A 12700-nucleotide genomic window follows, 5' to 3' on the forward strand; every position below is an offset into this window, starting at 1 on the left:
CCACAATGACCCTCTGCAGAGCATCTTACCCAGACCCACCGCCCTACCTTATCCCTGTAAACCCTACATTTCCCATGCACATCTTTGGACTGTGTGACAATGCTGTCACTTGAGGAGGTTATTTTGTTCTGGTCTTATTTGAAGATATGTTGTAAGACAGAGAAGCTGAGTTGTCTCGAGGCAAGTAAACAATTTAATAAGGCCTTCGTTTTTTTTAAAAGTTGGAACAATGGGAGCAGCCTGGGTGTGGCCAGCTCTCACACACCAGACTTTCTAGTTTTTTTGTTAGTTTTAAGCAGAAGCCTTTAGGGCCTCAGAAGGTTCAGTGAATGTCTCCATGCTACTTCTCCCTTTGAATGTTCTCTTGATATTTTCCTCTTGGAGTGGAGAACTGCATGTGAGAATCTGTATCTGAATTTGCCAAGGAGTGTATTTGTGGGGTGCCACTATACTGCTACAGTTAATTAATACTAAGAACTAATCTATTACGTGGTGAAGTTTTCTAGTCGTTAAGTTATTCTAAATTTCTATTTCTTTTGTTTGAACTTAAATAAATTGTGTTTTGCTTCACGTCTCGTAGTTTGACCATTCACATTGCATCGGGAACACAGCACTTCCAATCTACCTTTAAAAAAGAAAAAGTCTAGGCCACCTTCTTAAAATATTTTGAGGAGTTCTGGTCTGGTCCATTACAGAGGAAACCCATGCAGACGCAAGGAGAACATGCAATCTCCACACGGACAGTCACCTGAGGAATCGAACCCGGGTACCTGGCAATGTAAGGGAGCAGTGCTAGCGGCTGAGCCACCATGCTCCCTACCACCCACCTCCCCCTCACTGTATTTGTAATGAGGGGACCAGGTTCTAACACGTTCCATAATGGAAGGCTTCAGCATGTACACTAAGAATATGGACATTTGATTTGTCAGTGAGTTCAATAATTTCAAATTACAATTTCTGTTCCTGCTTTCTCAAGACAGTAGATTCTGGTCATAGTTCTTACTGATACGACCTATATCTCCTCCAGGGCTGTTTTTGCTCGTCCCATTACCACATTGCTTTTGCCTAACCCTTTGTCATTTAATTCCTATTCTCTGCCACTCTGTCACAGAACCCCCACACTGTTCATTTCCTCTTTCCCCTAGTTCTATACTTGCTTAAAAACAAGTTTCACACATTTAATCGCTTCCAATCCTGATGAAAGCTAGGATGGTAGCTACCTCATGAAGGAGCAGCGCTCCAAAAGCTAATATTTCCAAATAAGCCTGTTGGTCTATAATCTGGTGTTGTGTGATGTTTAATTTAGTTCTGATGAAAGGTAATTAAGCTTAAACTTTAGAGACTCAGACTTTAAACTTGAACTTTGATTATTTTCTTTTTGCTGTTCACAGACTCTTCCTGGCACATTAAGTAATTGCAGAACTTTTTGATTTTATTATAGCGTGCATGCAGTTGCAATTCATGGAGTAATTTCAAGATCGATTGCTTGTGAACTTTAGAGGTAAACCATTCTGGGTGGTTTCTGCACAGCAGCATCCTTCCCACTGCACCACTACACCAGTTCTCCTTGTTCCCTCCAAGGCACTTTCAGCCTCAACATGGTCATACTTCATCTTTACTGGAGATGTCAATGCCAAGCCAATTAATTTTCAATTCAAATGAATGTTCTCTCGGAAAGGGAGATCCACAGAGAGTGGGAATAAAAGTCTTGAAATAGCTTCACAGTGATTTGGTCCCTGTAAATATAGAGTCACAGCGTCACAGAGATGCACCGCACAGAATCAGACCCTTCGGTCCAACCCGTCCACGCTGACCAGATATCCTAACCCAATTTAGTCCCATTTGCCAGCATTTGGCCCATATCCCTCTAAACCCTTCTTATTCATATACCCATCCAGATGCCTTTTAAATGCTGTAATTGTACTAACCTCCACCACTATTATTCAATACACGCACCACCCTCTGCATAAAGAACTTGCCCTTTAAGTCTCTTTTATATCTTTCCCCTCTCACCCTAAACCTATGCCCTCTAGTTTTGGACTCCCCCACCCCATGGAAAAGACCTTGTCTATTTATCCTATCCATATCCCTCATGATTTTATAAACATCTGAGGTCACCCCTCAGACTCCAACACTCCAGGGAAAACAGCCCCAGCCTGTTCAGCCTCTCCCATTAGCTCAAACCCTCCAACCCGGGCAACATCCTTGTAAATCTTTCCTGAACCCTTTCAAGTTTCACAACATCTTCCTGATAACAGAGAAACCAGAAATACATACAATGTTCAAAAAGTGGCCAAACTAATATCCTGTACAGCCGCAACATGACCTCCCAACTCCTATACTCAATACTCTGACCAATAAAGTAAAGCATACCAAACGCCTTCTTCACTATCCTATCTACCTGCGACTCCACTCTGAAGGATTATGAACCTGCACTTTAAGATCTCTTTGTTCAACAACACTCCCCAGGACCTTACCCTACTGCTCCTCGGATGCTGCCTGAACTGCTGTGCTTTTCCAGCACCACTCAACCCAGAATCTGGTTTCCAACATCTGCAGTCATTGATTTTACCATTAAATGTATAAGCCCTGCCCTGATTTGCTTTTCCAAAATGCAGCACCTCACAGCTATCTAAATTAAACTCCATCTGCCACTCCTCAGCCCATGAATCCATCTAATCAAGCGTAATTAATACAATGATTTGGTGCGTAAGGCAGAGAGAAGGATGTGTCCACTTACTCAAGTTGTATCGTTGCCTTTCTACTCCATTCCAATCACTCACTTCTCATCGTGGTGTAATTTCAAAGTACATATAATCCTGCAAGAAAATGGTATCATTCAATATCCACTTGTACAGTATCCTTAACACACCTTACTGTACTTTGCAGAAGGATCATCAAACAAATCTGACATTGAGCCCAAAGGTGATATTGAAAGAAGTGACAAAAAGCCTGGTTGGAGATGCAACTCCAATCATCCTAAAGGAAGGGAAGGAGATTAACAGCTGAAGATGTTTAATCTAGTGACTGTAGCTCAGAGGGCTGAAGGCAGGGACAGTATCATGGGGCAAAGAGATTTTCCGGATGCTCCGGAGACCAGAGTTCTTGGAACATAAGGGTTGGAGAAAGGCACATAGACAGATGGAATGGGCAAGGCAGAAAGGGTTTTGTGCCAAAATTTGAACTCTATCCTTTTGAGGGATGCAGGGACAGAGTTGATAGCTTAGTGAATTTGTGTCGGCTAGGAGACTTGGAACAGCCAAATTTGGAAGTGCCTAAGAGTACACTGAGTACAGGAGTTGGGAGGTCATGTTGTGGCTGTACAGGACATTGGTTAGGCCACTTTTGGAATATTGTGTGCAATTCTGGTCTCCATGCTATAACAAGATTCAGTGAAACTTGAAAGCTTTCAGAAACAATTTACAAGGATGTTGCCAGGGTTGGAGGGTTTGAGCTATAGGGAGAGGTTGAACAGGCTGGGGCTGTTTTCCCTGGAGTGGCGGAGGCTGAGGGGTGACATTATCGAGATTTATAAAATCATGAGGGGCATGGATAGGGTAAATAGACAAAGTCTCTTCCCTGGAGTGGGGGAATCCAAAACTAGAGGGCATAGGTTTAAGGTGAAAGGGAAAAGATTTAAAATGAATCTAAGGGACAACGTTTTCATGCGTGTGTGGAACGAGCTGCCAGAGGAAGTGTGGAGGCTGGTACAATTAAAACTTAAAAAGCATCTGGATGAATATATAAATAGGAAGGGTTTAGAGGGATATGGGTCAAATACTGGCAAATGGGACTAGATTAATTTAAGATATCTGGTCAGCATGGACATGTTGGACCGAAGGGTCTGTTTCTGTGTTGTACAAGTCTATGATTCTGACTGTTTATTGCTGAAAGCTACAGCAGTAGATGGGTTGAGAGATGAGCAATATTGTGGAGGTGGCCTTACTAAGGAAGATGTTTGAAGTTGGAAGGTCACTTTGTGTCGGATGAGATGCTATGGTCACACAGTCAGATTCATGTCAAATGCGATTACTTCCATTTCAGCAATGAATTATTCATGGATATAATATGTCCATTTCAATATATCATGATGATGCAACTGATGTCAGCAGATGTCAATACATGCTGACTTAGCTAGTGACACCCACATCCTGTGAATGAATTTAAAAAGGCCTCAGCTATAGGCCGAATGTTATGCTAGCAGCATGAAATCATGTGTTCTCCCACTTTCAGCTTTGCTCTCAATGCTCTATTCTACGATGTCACAATTCTAATTGATTTTACCTTCCCTCACCTAATGCCTATACTTGCCTGCTCTCAATAAAGATGACAAGAAGCTGCTCAGAAACAGGGATTAGAAATAATTTCTGTTTCCATTTCCTAATCCTGGGATGCAAAGATTTTATGGAGGTGTTATCATTGATGACAATTAATGTTGTCGAGATGTTGAAACTGATTCTTGCTCAATAATCTATTACGAGGGGGCATAGCTTTAAATTAAGGGGTGGTAGATATAGGACAGATGTTAGGGGTAGATTCTTTACTCAGCGAGTAGTGAGTTCATGGAATGCCCTGCCAGTAGCAGTGGTGGAATCTCCCTCTTTATGGGCATTTAAACGGGCATTGGATAGGCATATGGAGGATAGTGGGCTAGTGTAGGTTAGGTGGGCTTGGATCGGCGCAACATCGAGGGCCAAAGGGCCTGTACTGCGCTGTATTTTTCTATGTTCTATGTTCTAACCATAATTCTGTTGAAATTGCTTCCATTGTGTTTTCTTGCTTAACCTTTGATGGGATGAGGAAATATTTTCCCAATCTGATCATCAGAGCCAGGCAGGTGACCTGAGTTTATCAGGTACAAACATGTGGATAAGGTAGAAACACAGGCCATTGGCCCTTCCAACCTGCTCTACCATCCAAGAAGATCATGGCTGAATTCATTGTAACCTCAACTCTACATTTCTACATATCCCCAAAGGTCTTTCATCCCCCTTGGTCATTAAGGGCTCTGCCTTAAAAACAATTAAAGACTCTGCACCCATCACCTTTAGATCAAGGAAATTCCAAAGACTCTCAACCCTTAAGTCTCTTTTAAATCCTTTCCCCTCTCGTTTTAAACTTCCGCCCTATAGTTTTGGACTATCTTACCTTGGGAAAAAGACCTTGGCTATTCACCTTACCCATGCCCCTTATGATTTTATAAACCTCTCTAAGGTCACCCCTCAGCCTACGTTGCTCCAAGGAAAACAGCCCCAGCCTGTTCAGCCTCTCCCTCTATCTCAAATCCTCTAACCCTGGTAACATCGTTGTAAATCTTTTCTGAACCCTTTCAAATTTCACAACATCCTTCCTCTATAGCAAGGAGAACAGAATTAAATGCAATATTCCAAAAGTGGCTGAGCCAATGTCCTGTACAGCCGCAACATGACCTCCCAACTTCTCTACTCAATGCACTCATCAATAAAGGAAAGCATACCAAACATCTTCACCATCCTAATCCACTTGCGCTCCACTTTCAAGGAACTATGAACCTTGTATCACAAGGTGTCTTTGTTTGGCAACACTCCCCAGGACCCTACCATTAGGCGGATAAGTCCTGCCATGATTGTCTTACCAGAAGTGCAACTGGGCTTAATTATCAGAGCACTCCTCCTGTTATGATTGAACTGAGAAATGGTCACCACTTTGTGGTAAAGGGGCTGTTATGATGCAATGTTCTTGTCTCTAGCTCTGCAGTAGGACCTCTTCTGGCACCCTTACCTTGATAACTTGTTATGATTGCTCTACCTGAATTGGTTTGTACAGTTTTGGATGTCTTGTTACTTTGATTAGACCCGCGGCATGTGTGTCTTATAGCTATCATATTATTCCAGCCATTTCCAGCACCATGTTATTTTAATTTTTTTGTAATTATCTCTCTGTCTCATTTAATCAGCTACCTGACTTGCATGAAGTTCTGGGATTTACATATTAATGAATCGAAACCTGCAATCCATCTAAAAGATGAAAGATTTAACAGAAATCCAGGTTTGTTCAATACATCGCCCAGTTGTACGACACTTTGTTCTTTTACTATAAATTCTGTCCCCTGTGATCCAGCCCCACTAGCTACCTGACAAAGGAGCAGTGCTCTGAAAGCTTATACCTCCAAATAAACCTGTTGGACTATAACATGGTGTTGTGTGATTTTTTAACTTTGTCCATCCCAGTCCAACGCCGGCATCTCCACGTCATTTGATCAAAGTGCCGGTTATCTCCTCACTTGTTATTCAGCTGTTGACATTTTACTCGCACCATCTGACATTTTGGAACACCTGCAGAGACTTACTATCCAATACTCCTCTCACAGTTTTTGTATAACTTTTTGATACCTCTGTCCTTGATCTCTCTGCCCTGGATCTCTCTGCCCTGGATCTCTCTGCCCTTGGTCTCTCTGTCCTTGATCTCTCTGCCCTGGATCTCTCTGCCCTTGATCTCTCTGCCCTTGATCTCTCTGCCCTTGATCTCTCTGCCCTTGGTCTCTCTGTCCTTGACCTCTCTGCCCTGGATCTCTCTGCCCTTGATCTCTCTGCCCTGGATCTCTCTGCCCTGGATCTCTCTGCCCTGGATCTCTCTGCCCTTGATCTCTCTGCCCTTGATCTCTCTGCCCTGGATCTCTCTGCCCTGGATCTCTCTGCCCTGGATCTCTCTGCCCTGGATCTCTCTGCCCTGGATCTCTCTGCCCTTGGTCTCTCTGCCCTTGGTCTCTCTGCCCTTGATCTCTCTGCCCTGGATCTCTCTGCCCTGGATCTCTCTGCCCTGGATCTCTCTGCCCTGGATCTCTCTGCCCTGGATCTCTCTGCCCTTGATCTCTCTGTCCTTGGTCTCTCTGCCAATAAATTCTGTACCCTCCCTCACTTCACCTGATGAAGGGCCTATGCTCCAAAAGTTTGTGATTTCACATAAACCTGTTGGGCTATAACCTGGTATTGTGTGACATCTGACGTTTTCCAGCCCAGTGCAACACTGGCTCCTTCACACCTGTAACAGGAGTCGTGGGTTCAAATTCTTCCTACTTCAAAGATCACAACTTTGGTTTACACCACACCACCATTTGTGGTAAAGCAATCCACATTCCAATGATTACAAGAAAGATTTTCCCCTCCTTTTACCTCCAATCAATTATCCAATGTATAAAATATATTACTTTGTATATGTTTATTTAATTTTCTCTGTAAAGATATGCCTGAGTGACTCACCTTTTTGTAAGACAGACTGGTTCAGCGCCACTATTCACCAACCAGAGTTGGATGTTTCATGAAAATCTTTATACTTACAATTAAAAAACATAGACCAATCAGGGCTGCTTTAATCCTAACATCCAGCCCCATTGGAAAGTTGATTTCAAAGTTATCCTTATCTGTGAGAGCTTCAGTGAGAAATCCACTCCAATTCTTTGTTATACTTCCAACTTTTGTTGATGTCTGAAAATCTTTAATCTGTATCAAAACCGTAAAAATAAGAACAATACAAGACCTTGATCGATATATTCAATGAATTTTAACTTAGAGACATACAGCACGGAAATGGACCCTGTGGTCCAACCAGTCCGTGCCGAACATAACCCCAAACTAACCCAGTCCCACCTGCCTGCTCCTGGCCCATATCCCTCCAAACCTTTCCTCTGAATGTACCTGTCCAAATGGCTTTTAATTGTTGTAATTGTACCCAAATCCAGCACTTTCTCTTTGTAAAACCACTCTCTGTGTAAAAAATGTGCCTCTCATATCTTTTTTAAATCTCTCTCCTCTCACCTTAAACATGTGCCCCTGAGACAACTTGAAAAGGAAAGGACTTGCATTTCTGTAGCACCTATTACTGTTGCATACAAATGGAAGGATCAGAAAGGATGCATTTTGAGGAGTGAGTTAAGCACAATGACGTGGTGGGAGGTCCACTTAGGGTCTCGAATGTGTAAGACGTACCAATTACGTTGGCCTCATTGTTTCCATAACAAAGTCTATGATTTCAATGCAGTGTGTACCTGTGGTCATGATTTGGAGATGCTGGTGTCGGACTGGGGTGTACAAAGTTAAAAATCACTCAACACCAGGTTATAGTCCAACAGGTTTAATTGGAAGCACACTAGCTTTCGGAGCGACGCTCCTTCATCTATCACCTGATGAAGGAGCAGCACTCTGAGAGCTAGTGCTTCCAATTAAACCTGTTGGCCTATAACCTGGTGTTGTATGATTGTTAACTTTCTACCTGTGGTAGTTGTTTAGTTCAGTTGGCCAGCTGATTGTTCTGTAATGCTAATAGTGTAGGCTCAATTCCTGCACCAGCTGAAGTTATCATTCAGAGTTCTCTTTCCCTCAGTCTCCCACATTACCTCAGGGTGAAGCACCATCAGCCATCTCTTTCCAAAGGGACTGTGGCTACATAACTTTTAACTCATAAATATCAAGCAATAAACTACACCTTATTAAAGACAAGTGGCTCTTCTCCTTAAACGATCAAATAGATTTCCTCTATCACAGTCTCCTAAACTGACCCAATGGATCCTGACCTCTAAACAGGTTAATGGCAGCAAATCTACCTCAAAGTGAGTGATGGTAAAGTGAGTTTATACAACATGATGGACAACACTTCCAATGGAATCCACCTCCACCTCTCTCCCAGGCAGCGCATTCCGAATCCTAACAACTCTCTGAGTGAAGTAATTTCTCCTCATCACACTCCTCGCCCTTTTGCTGACAATCCTGAAATTGTGACCCCTCATTACTGACCCACCAACTAGTGGAAACAGAATATCCTTCTGTCAACATTACTCATATGTTTGAACACCTCCATAAGATCACCTTTTAATCTTCTCTGCTCCAGGGAGAATGAGCCCAACCTCTCCAATCTTTCCTTGTACCGAAAATCCTTCATTCCTGATATTATTGCAGTAAATTCCCTTTGAACTCTCTCTGCAGCTTACTTAAGTAAGGTGCCCAGCAGTGAACACAATACTTCAGATGGGGTCTGATCAATGATTTGTAGAGATGTAGCATTATAAAAATTCAAAGTTATATCAAAATAATTCGTCAAAACTGCAGACAATGGGACTCGTTCGACTAAGTTGGTTAAAGAAATGGGTTAAAAATCACACAACACCAGGTTATAGTTTTAACTTTGTACACCCCAGTCCTCCAAATCATAAAACAATGGGAATCATTTATTTGGTCCCATGTGGTTGCTCCTATACATAGGCATTAATAAAAGGTAATAAAGAAATGGTGAATGAGGTGATCAAAGATTTTGCTTCCCCATAAAGGATATAAAAAATAATCCAATAAAAGCTGTAGATGGAACTGGAGGAGGTGGAACTGAAAGGGGAATTACAATTGCAAGGGAAGTTAAAACAAATGAGTGGAGCTTGTGTTGATAGGTCCAAATGGACTTCATTTTAACAAACAAGTAATGGGTGAGTTGGTGTTAATTTTCCAAAACTTGTTAGGTTCAGGGGAGGTTCCACTGAACTGGAAAGTAGTAAATATAACTCTTCCAGACAATGAGGGAGTAAAACAGGCAACTTAACTTGACGTGTCAAAATTAATTATGAAGCGATTGTTGCTGCTAATGTCGAAAGGTAAATCTGGAAGAGTCAGCAAGGTTTTACGAAGGAAAACTTGTTGAGGTTCTTTGGAGAAATAGCATGTGCTGTAGATAATGAGATTTTTTTTGATAATGGGCGACACTATGGCTCAGTGGTTAGCACTGCTGCCTCACAGCGCCAGGGTCCCAGGGTCGATTCCAGCCTCGGGTGACTGTCTGTGTGGAGTTTGCTCATTCTCCCCGTGTCTGCGTGGGTTTCCTCCGGGTGCTCCGGTTTCCTCCCACAATCCAAAGATGTGCAGGTCAGGTGAATTGGCCATGTTAAATTGCCCACAGTGTTAGGTGCATTAGTCAGAGGGAAATGTGACTGGTTGAGTTACTCTTCGGAGGGTCAGTGTGGACTGGTTGGGCTGAAGAGCCTGTTTCCACACTGTTGGGAATCTAATCTAATCTAATAATGGGAAACCTGGAGATATGCTGTCCCTGAATGACTGGGCAGAATTTGATCAGGTGCCACATCGAGATGACTGCAGTAAATTAGAGTTCATGTTGGCGATGGGGATGACAACATGTTAGCATGAGGTTGGCTGGTGGTATCATGGTAGTATTGTGCTGAACATAGCTTCCCTCTTAGGTTTGATTCCCAGCCTTTTACAGATAGAAGATTGACTGGCAGGTGGAAAATAGACAGCATGCAGAAATGGGTCTTTGTCTGATGTTCAGGGTATGATATGTGGAGACCACAGACATCTGTAAAGAGGCCTAAACCTTTTAGAATTTACGTCACTGACTCAGGTGCGTAGCTCAAATCTCAGAACCCCCAAGATAGATTAGATTCCCTACAGTATGGAAACAGGCCCTTTGGCCCAACAGGTCCAAACCAACCCTCCAAAGAGTAACCCACCCAGACCCATTCCCATATGCTATATTTACCCCTGCCACGACGGGCAATTTAGCATGGCCAATTCACCTGATCTGCACATCTTTGGATTGTGTAAGGAAACGCACACAAACATGAGGAGAATATGCAAACTCCACACAGACAGTAATCCAAGGCTGGAATCAAACCCAGGTCCCTGCACTCTGAGGCAGCAGTGCTAAACACTGAGCCACTGTGATGCCAATAGGTAGGGGAGTGTACTGCGATGATGACATAAGGATGTTGCAGACAGATATAATGGGATTGAATGAGTGTGCCGAAATCTGGCAGAGGGATTGTGATATGTGTAAATGTAAAGTTGTTCACTTGCCAGGATGCATGACCAATCAAGTATTACTTAAATGGTGAGCAGCTGTGGAAATTAGGACTTGGAAAAGATGTTTCATCTTCTGGGCCAGTCTGGAACCAGAGTGGGGTTGCAGGGTGCTGGGGATGTGGGGGGTGGGGGAGGGGTGCTGTGTCAAACTTTGGCATCAACCATTTCAGGATCGAGCTGAGGGGCTGAATTTTACCATATTTTGGCAACATGTTATTTTCATTACTGTCCATGAACCACAAGGAATTTTCGCACACTGTTGTCACAAACCTGCTTCATTAACTATCTCCCGCACCTATCCTGATGCCAGCTCCGTTCCTCCACTCACTGTTGCTGTTGCCACTGATGCTAGGATCTCTGAACACTTCTATCATTTTTAGAAGTCTGCTGTGGATCCTGTCAGGCACTATCAACCCAAAGCTGCCCTGCACAGTTTGTGATATTTGCCCTGGAGATGACAGAGAAGGGAAGAGATTGGTGCCCAACTTTGCGAGTGGGGACCAGAAGGTTCTGATGGATGGGGTTGTGCGGAGGAGGGAAGTGCTCTTTTCCAGAGCCTGAAGAGAAAGTCACTAAGCCCTGGTCAACCTGGTCCAGGCTCATCGCCCCGGGTCAGTGGTGTCTCGGCCAGCTGGAAGAATGCTCACCAGCGTATGACAGAGGTCAGTGACCTTCTCTGCTCTGCCAAGCTAAGTGCTACCATCCTCTCTCCACTATCTCACTCTCACTCTCTCAATGCTGCGGTACTGACTCTCCCCCTCACCAAGGCTCATACCCACGATTCCCATGATTGGATGCAACATCATCCCTCACTCACTCTTAGCCCCCAATCCACCCATAGCCCAAACCCTGCATGCCCTCAGCACTACCAACTCATTCAGTTCTGAACCCCCACCCCTCTGTCCCCACTGGCACCAGCACTAACAGCTGTGGGCAGAAGGAGCTAAGATGGGTGTCAGGCTGCCTGACAATCAGCTCCTCAAATCCTTTGAGGAGTGGATACTGACCCTGACTGTCCCGAGTGTCTGACTGGCTGTGTCCAAGTTCCACACTGAGAGAGCAAAATGCAAAATAAAAATCAAGACAAGGCAGGGGTAATGTGAGCATCTGGGTAGGTATTAAGTGAACCAGTGCTAAGAGGCAAGTGAGCAGCCCTGAAATACAGCCTGGACCAGGCTGTGAGATTATTAGGGATATGCATGAATGCAGAATTGAGGCAGAGATCAGATCAGCCAAGTTCTTAATGAATGGTGGAGTAGACTCAAAGGGCTGACTGGTCTACTCATGTTCCTTGTTCATACGAGCTGTGTTAGTATCCCTGTTAGCCAAGAGTCCTTGCAGAGGCATTACAATGGAAAAAATTGGTGTACTTCAAAATGCAGCATTAAAATGCCGGGGCGTACTGTAAGAACATCGGGAATGAGGCATGATGGTGTGGAGTGACTGTCACAGATCCGCTGACATGGAGTGCTTGTAGCTGCTTTTTTTCTTCAGAATTGTTTTCTCCAAGATATCCAGTCTGTATCAGATTTATTCCATGGAGTGCTTGTGGCTGCTGCTTCTGGAGTGTGCTCTGATTTGTTAGTGCCTTCTGTCCAAGGTGGAGTAAATGGTAAGTTAGAGCCACTATGTGCTCATTCTGACTTGCATGTCGGGAATTCTCAGTGTCTAGTTTCTCTCTGATGTATTGTAGAATGGGAACCTGCATAGTAATGAGTTGAGGTTAGGTAATAGTGAGGGTATAGAAGAACAAGAATCCCCGTTAACAGGTCTCCTGCCACTTACTAGAGAGAATACTCTCTTGACTCAGTTGGAAAATGCGACTTGTTCTTTGCATCAGGAAAGGCCTTGTTCGACTTCTCATG

At 43.6% G+C, this 12700-nt stretch overlaps 1 protein-coding gene across 2 annotated transcripts in view; it reads right to left on the reverse strand.

Annotated features, from left to right (window-relative positions):
- Positions 1-1116: 1116 nt before the first annotated feature.
- The window catches only part of LOC122555665 (phospholipid scramblase 1-like), an 85843-nt gene continuing 74259 nt past the window's right edge, over positions 1117-12700 (reverse strand). Inside the window, exons 7-9 of one of the 2 annotated variants that reach the window (XM_087993214.1) lie at positions 7317-7478; positions 2741-2819; positions 1117-1736 (exon numbers count right to left, since the gene is read on the reverse strand). In XM_087993214.1, coding sequence (XP_087849340.1) covers positions 2787-2819; positions 7317-7478 — 195 coding nt within the window. In that variant the 3' untranslated portion in view covers positions 1117-1736; positions 2741-2786. Of the gene's footprint in view, positions 1737-2740; positions 2820-7045; positions 7479-12700 lie in introns of those variants that run through there. The other variant, XM_087993213.1, reaches the window with a different exon arrangement.

The sequence above is a fragment of the Chiloscyllium plagiosum genome, unplaced genomic scaffold, assembly GCF_037043375.1.
Source record: "Chiloscyllium plagiosum isolate Xiang-an unplaced genomic scaffold, Cpla_swu_hap1 HiC_scaffold_13, whole genome shotgun sequence".
NCBI lineage: Eukaryota > Metazoa > Chordata > Chondrichthyes > Orectolobiformes > Hemiscylliidae > Chiloscyllium > Chiloscyllium plagiosum.